Below are 14,955 nucleotides of genomic sequence, written 5' to 3'. Positions count from 1 at the left end.
TGAAAATCGATACACGATTGAAAACTATAAACAATTAGTTCAGCTGAAATTTAGATAGACAAGTAAGAGTATATATATATATATATATATATATATATATATATATATATATATATATATATATATATATATATATATAATCAACCGTTTGAGTATCCACTGCAGGATCGGCCTATCCCGACCGAAGTCGGGATGATACAGCCAATGTATCTCTACCAAGTGGCTTAGACTGTCTGGTAGAGATTGTATGTAGGGTGAGTAGTGCTTGTAAGTGTAATTGTAGTGTTGGAGTGGCTTTGGATGTGTGTGTAGTCTGTGAACCAAGTGTAATCGGCCCGCGCAAGCCGACTGGGTGCAAGCATACTTTACAGATAGCGACACTAGTTCAACCAAAGCACCCCTTGTGTCCGCCAATGCAGTACGTGGCCGGGTGAACACTCCCAAAGTTTATTACCCTGGTGGGGTGCGAACCGTGGTCCACTCGTGTACGAGACGCACACTCTACCACAAAGGTTCCATATATATATATATATATATATATATATATATATATATATATATATATATATATATATATATAAACGCAAGGAAATACCAGTTAGAGACAGGGAAGGAAATTTATTGACCAAAGATGGAGATATTAAAAATAGATGGAAAGAGCATTTTGAGACAGTTCTTAATAACCAATACCACCAGAAGAGGTTATACCGTCTGCTCAGGAAGATTTAAATATAGAAACAGGAGAGTTGAGGCTTGCAGAAGTGGAGAAAGCAGTAAAACAGTTAAAGAATAATAAGGCACCCGGGGAGGATGGTTTATTTCCGGAAATGTTTAAAGTGGAGGGGGATAGATTAATAATGATCTTGACCAAGCTATTCAATAAGATATGGGTGACGGGGTTACTACCATCAGTTTGGAAGAATGGTGTAATTGTTAAAGTTCCGAAGAAGGGAGACCTGAGTGAATGTGGTAATTGGAGGGGAATCTCTTTGTCACCGATAGCTTTGAAAGTTTTCAGTAGAGTGTTGTTAAATAGGTTGGAGCCGGTGGTTGAGGGTATTCTGAGGGATGAACAGGCTGGTTTTAGAAAGGGACGTGGTTGCAATGATCAGATCTTTATAGTTAGGCATCTGATGCAGCAAGTTAATGAAATGAGAGTACCGTTAAGTCTTTGTTTTGTTGATTTTGAAAAGGCTTTTGATAGTGTTTCGAGAGAGACTATGGGGAAGATCATGAGACATTACGGAATACCAGAGGAGTTTGTGAGGGTCATTATGATCATGCATGAGGACACATTTTGTAAAGGGATGGTTGATGGTTGTCTGAGTGATTCGTTTGAAGTCAAGTCCGGAGTAATTCAAGGTGGTGTTCTATCGCCTTTACTATTTATATTGGTCATTGATTACATTATGAAACGCGTTGGAACAGAAACCGGTGCAGGTATACTTTGGGGAGAGAACAGGAAACTTTTGGATTTAGATTATGCAGATGATATAGTTTTGATTTGTGATGGTCCAGAAGAGATGCAGAGAGTGTTGGACTATTTGGTGAGTGAAGGTCGCAAGGTGGGTTTGGTTATTAATTGTGGAAAAACTGAAATAATCAATATGAATATGGAAAATGCGCAGGAATGTGTAATTGGAGGTATGGTTGTAAAGCAAGTTGATAGGTTTAAATATTTAGGTACTTATTTAGCCAAGGATGGTTCTTTGAACTTTGAATTCGAGGAAAGGTTAAAGAAGGCTAATCAGGCAATGGGAATGCTTAAAAATATTTGGAATAATAACAATTTCTCTGTGCATACAAAAATCAAACTTTATAAGGTAATGGTTAGGAGTATCTTAATTTATGGACACGAGTCTTGGTACAGCACAGTGACTATGGAAAATAAATTCTTGGTGTTTGAAAATAAAGCACTTAGAAGAATATTAGGAGTTAAGTGGTGGGAAAGGATACCAAATAGTAGAATTAGAGAAATAACGGGAGTGCAGCCGATCGATGAATATGTTAGATTCTCACGATGGAAATGGCTGGGACATGTGTATAGGAGACAGGGAATAGTACGAGGTACACCAGGGTGGGTGGCACTTGGTAGGAGAGGTAGAGGAAGGCCAAAAGAGACGTGGGTGAGGACAATGAGACGGGAAGCTGGAGATGAGTGTTGGGGAGATCTTGAGGAGTTAGCACAAGATAGGATGTGGTGGTGTGAGTTCATCGAGGCCCTATGCATCCCCGAGGGTGCCACAGGAAATGATTGATTGATATATATATATATATATATATATCATCATCAGCCGTTGAGGACCACTGCAGGACCGGCCTATCCCTACCGATGCAGGGACGATACAGCCAATGGATCTCTACCTAGTGGCTTAGGCTGTCTGGTAGAGACTATGCAGGGTGAGACGTGCTTGTCAGTCTGATTGCAGTGTTGTAGTGGCTTTGGATGTGTGTGTAGTCTGTGAACCAAGTGTAATCGGCCCGCCTTAAGCCGACTGGGTGCAAGCATATTAGTATGCGACACAGGTTCAACCACAGCACCCCTTGTGTCCGCCAAAGTGGTCAGTGGCTTGGTGAACGTTTCCCAAAGTTTTTACAACTCTGGCGGGGAGACGAACCCCCGCCCACAAGCGTGCGAGACGCACACTTAACCACTTAACCACTGTACCACAGAGGCTCCATATATATATATATATATATATATATATATGTGGTAGGTGGGGGTACTTACCATCCACTCAGACGATGTAGTGCTGCTGTTGGGTGTCTGCCCTTTCCTCTCCTCCATCCTTCTTTCCTTCCATCTTCTTCTGTCTTTCTTTCCTTCATTCTTTCCTTGTCCTTCTGCCTACGGGTAACTTTACACTCCCACTTCTGTCTTTCTTTCCTTCATTCTTTCCTCTTCCTTGTGCCTGTGGGTGACTCTACACTGAGTGACATGCCAAATGGTTTTCTGTACACAAGGAAACCATTTACTATGCTGGGTGGTAACCATATAACCAAATTTCAGCACCTGGTGGTTTAGTGGGTAATTATTGCGCTCCAATCGGATTGAGCCCGTGAAGGTTTATATCCGAGGGATGGTTGGGGTTGATTGCTCATGTAATGCCACTCAGGGATAAGTGAGGCTGGTCACTCTCATCTTAAATATCGGGACCAACTGCCTAGTCCCAGGCTCCTAATGGGGCAATGTTGGATTGGATGATGGATGGATGGATGGATATATATATATATATATATATATATATATATATATATATATATATATATATATATATATATAAAATGTGTGTGTGTGTGTGTGTGTGTGTGTGTGTGTGTGTGTGTGTGTGTGTACTCCATCTAGCTGTATTTTTGCCAGTCTGAGTAGGTGACCATCATCCACTCATTTAATGTAGTACTGCCTATTTCTTTCTTCACCTTTATCATTGTGTCTGTCTGACCTCTTCCTTTCATAATTCTTCCATTCCTTTCGGTCACTTTTTATTACTCTTCTTTCCACTACAAGTGGCTCTACACTGAGTGACAACCCCAATGGCTTCCTGTAACCTGGGAAACCAATTACAACGCTGGGTGGTAACAATTTAACCAGATCATGATATGATGTGGACCCTGTTATGGTGCCCCTGTTAACTTGGTGGAGACATTAGCCCAGGAACCAAACTTCCACACTTTTCCACACGCCTCGCTCTGGGAAGGCGCTGTCAACCTTATGGAAATATCAATTCACTGCACGGTACAGCCATGCAGGTGCAGTTGCTTGCCTGTGGTTAATAGGTCTGCTAAGCCAGAGGTTGATCAACAACAACAAAAACAAGTTTGTCAGATCCGTATTGTCCTTTTTTTCTCTTGCTATTTTACCGTTCTTCTTATTAAACTTCTCAGTGTTTTTAGCTCACATAGCTTCAACTGGTAACTTCTTTCAAAGTCAGCTGCTCTCATCAGTATATTAAACTCTTTTCCACCTTCATCGTCTCTTAACTTATGCAAAATCCGGCTGTGTTCTCTTGAACTTCTATTTGCAGGTATTGTGTAGTCTCTTGTCAGTTTCCTGCTTTTCTTTTACACACTTTTACAATATCATCACATTCTCTCTCTCTCTCTCTCTCTCTCTCTCTCTCTCTCTCTCTCTCCTCCTCATGGGTATGAGCGCTGTCTTTTCACTTTTCTTCATAACTTAAATCGCTTAACCTAAGCACTCTTCGTTTGGCTACTCATTGCCCTTTTTAATTTGTTAGAGTGACTTTTCTAATGTGGTTTCCAAACTAATGCAACATATTCAAGCGTTTGCATAATCAGTGTTGTCATGATGCTCCTGGCTATGTCCTCGTTTGTGTATCTTAATGGCCTTGTCATGCTACTTAATAGTATGCACTGTACTGTACGCATTTCTTACTTTATCATTTATATAGTTTCCAGAAGATAATTTTGAGTTAACGGTTCTCATATATCTTTCATTTTCCGGTTATTATAAGCTGCTTTGTACACATTTTTTCCCATTTCGGTTTTCTTACACGTCATTCAAAATCTGTACTGTATATTTTCAGATCGATTTTTTTTCCTCTTGCTCCTACTTTGCCATCCAGCAACTGTCCATAAACTTAGGCCTCTTAACATTTTAACTTAGTTACTCAAAAGAATACAAAGGGGCACAAAAAAAGCTAACAGCAACAGACCTGTTTGTCTTTTCGTGGCTGTTTGTTATCGGGAAGGGTATAAAAAACAAAACTATGCTATCATTTGAAGATAAGGATGGAAATGCAGAAAGGCTCCACCTCCCCTTACCCATGAAACTCTCCGTACGAAGCCGGCACGATATGGTAAGAAGGACCACCGTGCAGCATAGAATAGCTTTCATGGAAATTTTATAGGAAAGAGGGAAACGATATCTTATTCTACACCATCTACGTGAAGAGGAAATTAACATAAAATCAACAATATATTTCAGTTTTGTTTTGTGGCTGTATCTTCCAAGCCCCGAAAGAAAAAATAAAAGGTATATATACTCAAAAAATTTATTACTTGAGAGTGAACGTACCTAGCGGGGGGTTAGAAGACAGAGGCTTATCCAAACAATTTTCAAAGGTTAGCACTACAACAGTTTACTACACTGGAGGGTAATATATTCCACAGACGAGTATTTATAACTCTACTGAGGAAGAAATGCTTAGCCTCGTGTGACTGGAAACGTTTGCCAATAATTTTATGCTCATTACCTCGATTATAATTCTATCGATCTACTGGGAAATATTTATCGATAACCGTTTTATCATGTGCTTTGAATATTTTAATTACTTGAATTAAATCTCCTCATAATCTACTTTTAGTTAGGTAACGAGAATCAAGGCTTCTAAGCACTCCCAGTATAGTTTATTTAGAGTATTTCTGAGCCTAGGTATCATTTTTGTCACCCTTCATTGTAGTCTCTCAAGTTTCTTTATAACTTTTTTTATAATCAGGCGACCAGAGCTGGACGCAGTACTCAAAGTCTGGGTATACTTGTAAATGATATTTTCTTATTTATATTCGAATAATCTATGAATCCGAGTAGTCTGTTGGGTTTCTTAACAGCCTCCGTTCACTGTTTGCTTGGTTTAATATCACTTGTTGCCATAATTCCTAAGTTTTCTTCGTGGTCAGCATTGTCTAGTGTAGAACTGTTCATAGTGTAACTGGGTTTTCGTTTCTACTTCCAGTGTTTAGCACTTTGCATTTACTAATATCAAAATCCATCTGCCATGTTTGAGCCCAAATAAACAGTTAATCAAGGTCACTCTGAATTGCCTGTCTCTGTAAAAATGTGTCTGCTGTTTTCAGCCTTAGTATCATCAGCAAATTTGGATTTTTACAAAATAATCCCTCGTATATATCATTTTAAAAACAGAATAAGACCCAGTACTGAGTCTCATGGCACTCAACTTACAACATCTTGTCTGTCTTGTTCTTAACCATTTATTACGACTCAACGTCCTGTAAGCCATGTATCGATCCCCCCGGGCACGTTGCCTCTGAACCCACGTGCCTTCATGTTCTGAAGCAGTCTTTTGTGGAGAACTTCATTAAATGCTTTTTGCAAATCAAGATACACAATGTCAGCGGATCTGGTATAATGATCATGATGAATACATCATAGAAGAAATCCAAGATATCCATAACGCAAGAGCGATTATCCAGAAAACAATGTTGAGAATCTTTGATTAAATAATTTCTTCTAAGTGCTTAAGAAACATGTCTGATTATAGTTTCCAACAACTTGGACACCACAGACGTTAAACTTCTTGGGCGATTATTTTCTGGTTGTGATTTGATGAGTTTTTGAAATACTGGGGTTTCATTTGCTCGCTTCCACTCATGAGGCACCTTACTACTTCTTGATGGTTTATTGAACAGCTCAGCTAATGACTTTGATATTTCATTCATTGCTGCTTTTAGTATGCGCGGAGATATTTTATCCGGCCCCGGTGTTTTATTGACTAAGTTTGTCAGTGACAAATTGTACATCATTCTCACTAACAGTAATGTCGCTAATTATGTTCCCCTCTTCTAAGACAACAGGAGAAGCTGCGGGAATGGTATCTGTATTTTCCACTGTAAACTAGAATGCAAAGACAATGTTGAGAGTTTTAGCCATCTCCATTTCATCATCAGTATGCTCTCCGTGGTCTTTGACTAGTGGGCCTTTTGTTGGTGTTTTTACCTTCTTGTTTCTGATGTAACTGGGAAATTCTTTAGGACTGGATTGACTGATATGAGCAACATGAGCTTCAAATTCTTTCTTTCTTTCTTTTTTTTTTCTTTACTACGAAAAGCATCATAATTATTTTTATCACTTAGATTCTTTGTGATATTATATTTTTGGTCTGCAAATTCATAAGCTGACAGGCAACGTTTAATATCTATGTTCCACCATTTGGGCTTAATATTTTTAGCAATGAGCAGTTTTGTAGCTTCATTTCTCTCAAAGACTAAGAATGATAGGCTATGAATGATTAAGGATTCTCTTATGACTGTGTCTTACTTGTTTTTACATAATTTGACTAAGACTGTATAACCCTTTTTGGCTAAATAAAAATAGATCAAATGGAGATAACGAGTATAACAGACATGTGAGAGAGAGGACAACAAGCCGACAGAATGTAATATAAACATCGTATTGAAGACAAGCCTTTATTAAGGTGACAACGTTTCGCTTTATACAGGCTTGGAAAAAGCATGTATAAAACGAAACGTTGTCACCTTAATAAAGGCTTGTCTTCAATACGGTGTTTATATTATAACAGATATATTGAAAACATGGAGAATAGGCAACGGTAGCCTATGCTGCCAGCAAGAGTTGTCCTGTCCACGCTGCCATGAACGCAATTCATTATCGGGAAATAGTAACTGTAGCTTTGTAAATTCGTCACTGGCCCTAAGATCTGTAAAATTTTCGAATGCAAAGTAATTAATGCGAACACACACACACACACACACACACACACACACACACACACACACACACAAAATCGTGGCTGCCAGTTACCCTTGGTGTCATTTTTGGATTTATGGTTAGAACACACTCTCCTCACTTTTGGTTTTAATCTTTCATTCTCTTAAAAAGTATGCAGTGAACGTACTCACCAGTTACGATTTTAACCGTTCTGAGGGTTATAAGAAGGTACCTCTTTATTACTTTTGATGTGTAAGATAGGTGATGAAGAGGCAACAGTGAGAACACATCGGCTTTGTTGACTGATAGTCACTCATGTTGTGCTCCATAACTGATAGATGTGCTTATACAGTACGTATAGCTAGGTCTTTAAATTTACAGGCAATTTTAATTCAGTTGCTAATCTGTTTTTTTTTCCTCCATTAACAAAATGTGCTACGATATCTCTAATGCCACTTAAACTACGGCCCGTTAGCATAAAATCCGTAGATGCTACAAAGTCCCCTATATCAGCAAGGACACCATCCATCAGCGTTGGATGTGCTATAAAATATCCTACTGTGCAGTAGCACATGAAGTACTGCGAGGCCCGCAATGCAAATGAGAATACGGTTCATTGGCATAAAAAGTTCTATTAGGCATAAAAAATTGCTAGAAAGTCTCGTACTAAGTGCTATAAAGTAAGTCAGTCATACAAACTACTGTGAGGCCACTGGAAGTACTATGAAGTCTCCTATGCCATTAAGAATGCGGTCTACTAGCTCGCCTCTCTTGGCTCACCTGGAATGGGTTGATAGAGAAGGATCCCGGGAAGAGTGACGTGAAGAGGGGGTTCCTGACGCCCCCCACCACCGCCCCGCCACCACACTCATGTCGAGCTTCTGCCACCTTCTGCTGGTATTCCTGGTAGGCAGCCTCACCTATGCACTCAGACATCACCTGCAAGAGGACTAAGGATGATGATATGGCGCCTGGATAGACGTTACAGCTAAGTGAGGGACTTGCAATGGTAAGATAGGCTCACACACTTCTTATTTTAAAGTCAGCAAAAATGTCGTCTCAACATCCAACCTCGGAGTCACCTGGGGAGGCGGGTCATAAAAGCCCCCACCATCCGCCCATCTCCCGGTGATGACCACCTTCTCTAGTCGACCATCTTTCTTTCCGGGGGTAAGAAGGGAGTTGATGGCCGTTTGTATAACTGAGCAGCGGAGCCGCCTGATTTTGGCGCTACTAAGGCATCCCTCTCCAGCATCAGGGAAGGGTTAATGAAGGCAATATTTAACTCCTCCAGTTCGAGAAATCTCCCCTAACCTGAACGAAATTTGCCATAGAGATCGAGACAATAAAATTTAACGGAGGTCCTCGTACTGAAGAGGCCGATTTTTTTTTTTCTCTCTCTCTCTCTCACACACACACACACACACACACACACACACACACACACACACACTAAGCGTTATTATCAGTTGGGGTCAAAGAACGGATAGTATTCAGAAGATAAAAACACATTTCTTATCGAAAGCAGCAGTATATCAAGTAGAGCTCAGTCACCGGATATAGAAACATCAGACTCCACTGTTAAATATTTACCAACACAGAAATGCAGGTAGCAAAATGCATGAATACCCCAACTTCCGGCGAGGTCTTTTTGTAGTTTATTCTTACAGTTACCAGACGATTTAATCAGTTCATGACAGCACCCAGGTAGTGAAGGGGTTAATAAAGGTTGTATGTAACCCTTCCAGTTCGAAAAAACTTCCTTTAGTTGAAGAAGTCCGTCTTGCCCAGCAGTAAAAGCATCGTACCTCTGGTCTAACATTGTACTTAACAGTGACATTGGACTGATATATTTTTTCGCTGCTGGCATTTATTAACTACAGTAGTTTAACGGCAGCTTCTTTTTATAATAGTTTTGGTATCTCCAGACGATCTTATTCAATTTAAAGGAATTTTATTCAAAACAGAACGGTTGTATATATACCCATCATTAGGCCCTTCACTACAGGAGTTCTCCCCTACGCCTAGCCAAACCTTCTGGTGGGAGCCAACTGACACGTGACAGACGTCATTATAAGTGCTTCACTGCTTCACTCTGATGACGTGGTAGTAGGTAGGGGCGCCCATCATCCACACACTTGATACAGTGCTGCCTACTTCTTCCTGCATGTCTATCATTCTTTTCTGTGTGTGTCTCCGCTCTTCCTAGTTCTCGCATCCTTCCTGTCACAATTTATTAATGTTCTTTCCATTTCAGGCGGCTCTAGCCTGCACTGAGCGACGAGCCGAATGGTTTGTTGTAACTCAGGAGTCCATTTACAACGCTGGATGGTAACCATATTACCAAAAAACGGGGTGACGTGGAGCCTACTATGGTGTCCCTGTTAACTAGATGGATAGACGCATATGCGATATGCACCTAGGAACCAAGCATCCATACTAACCTCCATGCCTCGTTGTTACGAAGCGCTGTCAGCGGCATGGGAACAATGGTTCCTTGCACGGGACGACCGTGCAGGAGCGGTTGCTTGCCTGCGATTGATCGGCCTGCTCGATCAGACGCGCTGGGGTATTACAACATCGACAACAACAACAACTCCGATGGCGCATTTTTATTTTATTCTTGCTGCTTTTGAGGTGGTGGAGTTACGTGTAGCCTTCATTATTCTTTGTACTATGTTTTCGAGTCATTAAACCTGAAAATAATCATTGTGATACAAGCAAGAAATAAACTTTAAATGACGTCCCTCGAGTGAAGGAGTCAGGCGCAGACAGTCACCCTCAAGACCCAGCATCCAGAGCCACATTACCTTAGTGAAGGCGTAGTTGTTGTAGAAGGCCGCCTGCCCTGCCACCACCACCGCCCCCGCCAAGGCCGCCACCGTCACCGCCGCCACCCTCACGCCCTCGCCCATCACCGACCTGCCAGTGGGAAGTCAAGGTCTTAGTGTGCATCGACTCCCACCCCCCTCCCTCTTCAACTCCAGGGCCTTTATTATTATCATTAAAACTTCCCACTTCCCTTTAGGAGGTTTGCTTGTTCTTGTAATAATAATAATAATAATAATAATAATAATAATAATAATAATAATAATAATAATAATAACAACAATAATAATGATAATAGTAATAATAGTAATAATAATAATAATAATAATAATAATAATAATAATAATAATGATAATAATAATAATAATAATAATAATAATAACAATAATAATAATTAATAATAATAATAATAATAATAATAATAATAATAACTAGAATGGCATCAGTAGAGCGCATACCTCCTCCAGGAACCAGGTGTAGTCCTATTTGTTACTGTACGGCAGCCGGAAATACACTACCCCCCTATATAAACATATTTAAATCCGCTAGATCCGGAATATTACATGGATCCGCGCCAAACTGTACACATTCGTAGATACCAACATCCTAAATATGCCTGATTTTTTTCATGAAGATCCATGCAATGTTCACTGAAAAATTTACGAAAATGTAAAAAAAAAACTCCCTATCTCGCAATGTTACAGTGAAAAAAAAAAAAAAAATCCTGGATCCGCACCTTTATCCGCATCGGCACCAAAATTTAATGGAGTCTATTCTGGGCCAAGGCCAATTCTTCTACCAAGTTTCGTGGAAATCCGTCCAGTAGTTTTTGTGTAATCTTGCTCACAAACCAACCAACCAACCAACAAACAAACGGACAAGGGTGAAAACATAACCTGCTTGGCGGAGGTAATAATAATAATAATAATAATAATAATTATTATTATTATTATTATTATTATTTTATCATTGTTGTTGTTATTATTATTATTATTATTATTATTATTATTTTATCATTGTTGTTGTTATTATTATTATTATTATTATTATTATTATTATTATTACTATCATTATTATTATCGTTATTATTATTACTTATTTTAAAATTGCGATATTTCATAGGCTAGTTGGCCTGGAGCCTTCAAACTTAGCCAACTTAGTCGAAGGGCTGTGCGCTTCTTTTGGCCAAATATAGTGGCAGTTCGTCAGCCGGATCTACAAATATTATCCAGAACACAGAAAAGTGAGTCAGCTACGTTATCTCAAGAACTGCTTAAGCTAGGAAGCTGAAATTTTACTACAAAATAGCCTTAAGGTGGACGCAGGCCGGTAGGGAGTATGGTTCCAATCGGTTGATTTTTCTCTGAGATCGCCTGGGGTCAATATTGGGGATTTTTCCGGATCTTAGTTAATTTTTCTATTTGAAGGTTGGATTGAAACAGGTATGTGTTATGTCTCCATGGTTGTTCAATCTGTATATGGACGGGGTTATAGGGCAGTGGATGTTGGAGCGGCCCTAGTGAGAGAGGGCAGTGTTTGGAAACTCCCTATACTGTTGTTTGCAGATGATACTGTGTTGTTAAGTGAAGACGAAGGGGAGCTGCAAGGCTTGGTGGATGAGTTTGGGAGAGTGTGAAAGAAACTGAATCTAAAGGTGAATGTAGGGAAGAGTAAAGTAATGGTCTTCGAGAGAAGTGAAGTCAGTGGATGTACAATGAGGCTGAATGAGGAGGAAATGGAAATTGTGAGTGCGTTTAAGTACTTGGGTAGTGTGATGAGTAAAGATGGAAGTTTGGCGGGTGAAATGCTTGAAAGGGTACAACAAGGAAGAAAGGTTGCTGGTTCCTTGAAAGCAGTGATAAGAAACAGAGAAGTGAACATGGAAGTAAAAAAGTTACTACAAGACAATATTGTGATACCAGCGCTGACGTATGGATGTGAAGCTTGGACCTTGCTGGAGGGCAGAAGTCAAGTGTGAGAGCAGTAGAAATGAGTTATTTGAGAGAAGCCTGTGGAGTCACATGGGGAGACAGATTGACAAATGAGGAAGTGAAGGAGCGTTGTGGTGTGGATGTGGATGTGACAGGAAGTGTTAGGAGAAACACAGTGAGGTGGTTTCGCCATGTGGAGAGGATGGAGAGTGAGAGACTGACGAGAAGAGTGTATGGGAGCGAGGTGGAGAGGGGGAGAGGGAGAGGGAGGCGAGGATGAGATGGAGGGATGGAGTGGAGAGGTATACGAGAGCGGGGAGTGTGAGCTGGGAGCGGGAAAGTGAAATGGCGGGGGACAGGGCGACATGAAGGCGATTTGTTTGTGGCCACCCCTTACGGGATTAAGGCGTCTGGCAATAGATAGATAGACAGATAGATAGATAAATAGATAGATTAGTATTATTATAATTATTTTTACCATCATTTTATTTATTTATTTTCTTTTTAATCCAGAGGGTATTATTCAGTCTTAGAGTGACGTGCTTGAATCGAAAGGGTTCATATGACATCATTTTTTACATACCTACACATGCACCATAGCTGACTCCGTCTGCTGAATACAGCTTCACATATCCAACCTACTAGCCTTCTTGACACACGGTACATGCTTTGCATCGTGGCCTCTATTGGCAGGGGGGAGAGAAGAAGCTACTAGATAAAACACTTTTTCAGTTTTTGTTTTCGCGTGAAGCTGAATCATACTTTTCATCTGAATGCAGTCTTCTTTGGGTGTAACAGTGATAAAATATGAGCAAGATTATTTCATTTTGCTGGAGTTACTAACGATGTAATCGAAAACATTATGGAGGTTTTTATACTAGTTATTCCACCAGAACAGTTGTAACGGGCTGGACAGAATCATATACGAATGCATACGTCATACCGCCTCTGGGACACGCTGATAGAGTTTTATGACATCTTAAAGGATATCAGACATAATGTTGCGAGACGTAAATTAAGTGACTTTAATTGATAACGGTGCACAGGCGCACCCGAAACTCTTGTGAGCCAGTACAATAATAAAAACACAAAATCAGATGCATTATCGTTATTTTTCTACATCCACACTTGCCGGAGATCCCACTGACCCACTAAGGGCAAACCGATCAGCCTACCTTAGACAGCAGGTAGTATTTACGAAAACTACATAATTTGTGTTAACATCATTTTGAAGACAAAGGACTCTGGTTCAAAGCAATTTACCTTCTGTCCCCACCTTTCGACTTAGGGCATTCATTATTACCATTAATTTTCTTCTCAGTGATTCTACTAACAATTACAAAACTTCTCTAATAAAGAACGACGTTCGAAATGCTTTTGACACAGTGTGGCAAACAGAATTAATGTAAAAATATCTGCGAAGTTCCGCTATCTCACGCCTCATTGAACATAATGATTCACACTCTTCATTCTCTCACACTGAAAGAATTTTAAGAGGTCATGTCCAGAGAAACATACAGTCTGAAAATAATACCTTCGCTTTCTCCAGGCTTTTACTTTGCGTCACCCTTTATTATATACGAGTGATGGTCTGATGGAAGACCTCTTGATCGGAAAAGGCCGTGTTTTGCACACAAATAAGGGTTAGGATTCGATAGGTGACAAGGGGATTTTTCTACAATATAAAATGGTACCGGGGACGTAGGTCGGTCTCCTGCTATGATGAAGGGAATCTTGGCCCTCCTTCACCCCCGATGAATGTAATATGGGACTGACTTTTGTCGTTTTTTAATATTTTTAAATAAGTTTCTCTTTGTCACTAAACCATAGTGTTTTCAACAATATTTATCTTACCTGAGACACTTGGCTATATTACTTGATGAAAACAACTTTTCACAATGACATGAGTGCTAACTCACTGCCTACAATATTTGTCTGTGGCATGACTTTTGAAAGCAAATAGAGTTTTTCATTTTAGGTAAGAACACTCATCGAGACAATTTTCTGCCATTTTGCTGTTGTTGGCTTATCTGAGTTGAATTAAATCGTCGTGCTCCAGTAAAGCAGACGACTGACAGCCAAAGAGTTACAGTTGGCAACATACAGCCAAGAGGTTAATCGCTTCACAAGAATGACGTATTTTATATTGTTAGTGCTACAACAAGATGTTTTTCTTAGTCTCTGGAGAGACTTGTTTGCATCGGAGGAGTTAGTTATATACTAAAATTGAATAAAATAGTTTGGTGTTAGCAAGAGCAAAATAAGAAAATACACATTCTTCAGCAAAATACGAAAATACACATTCTTCAGAATGACACTGTCCCTCCCTGACTTCAATGCCCGCCTTACCTGGACACCTGGCCGCCTGCGCGTCTGACAGTGCTTGCGTGCGTGCGACCGTGCCTCTGTGTACATGCGAGATGCACGTGAGTGTGTGCGTGTGTAATGATCCAGGGCGGGTCTCACCTCTCTTATATACTCCCACACACTGCTTCCGGTGCCCTCCTCCCCGTCGCCATCTTGCTTAGTCCATTCACTGCCTTGATGCACAATGCGCTCCAGCTGCATGTACCCATTAGGATTTAGTTACTAGGAAAGGATGGGATTTATTATTCATATAATGCTGTTCAGGGAGGAGTGCCTGATCACCCGAGCCTGAAATTTCCGCACAAAATAGCTTTGCGATGGGCTCTTACTCTCCTAATAATGCAATATAGGGTTGGATGCTGTGTGGATGGATGGTACTAAAACTTAAAATAAAGTGAG

At 40.2% G+C, this 14,955-nt stretch overlaps 1 protein-coding gene across 2 annotated transcripts in view; it reads right to left on the bottom strand.

Moving 5' to 3' along the window:
* Positions 1 to 14,618, bottom strand: part of LOC145406858 (uncharacterized) — a 19,767-nt gene extending 5,149 nt beyond the window's left edge. Inside the window, exons 1-3 of one of the 2 annotated variants that reach the window (XM_080277969.1) lie at positions 14,539 to 14,616; positions 10,240 to 10,351; positions 8,210 to 8,368 (exon numbers count right to left, since the gene is read on the bottom strand). In XM_080277969.1, coding sequence (XP_080134095.1) covers positions 8,210 to 8,368; positions 10,240 to 10,344 — 264 coding nt within the window. In that variant the 5' untranslated portion in view covers positions 10,345 to 10,351; positions 14,539 to 14,616. Of the gene's footprint in view, positions 1 to 8,209; positions 8,369 to 10,239; positions 10,352 to 14,538 lie in introns of both variants that reach the window. The other variant, XM_080277970.1, reaches the window with a different exon arrangement.
* Positions 14,619 to 14,955: the final 337 nt, after the last annotated feature.

The sequence above is a fragment of the Coenobita brevimanus genome, chromosome 71 (assembly GCF_032717465.1).
Source record: "Coenobita brevimanus isolate Jiangsu-jjx chromosome 71, ASM3271746v2, whole genome shotgun sequence".
Taxonomy (NCBI): domain Eukaryota; kingdom Metazoa; phylum Arthropoda; class Malacostraca; order Decapoda; family Coenobitidae; genus Coenobita; species Coenobita brevimanus.
Note: the sequence above shows the minus strand (reverse complement) of the source record. Positions and strands in the feature narration are given on the sequence as shown.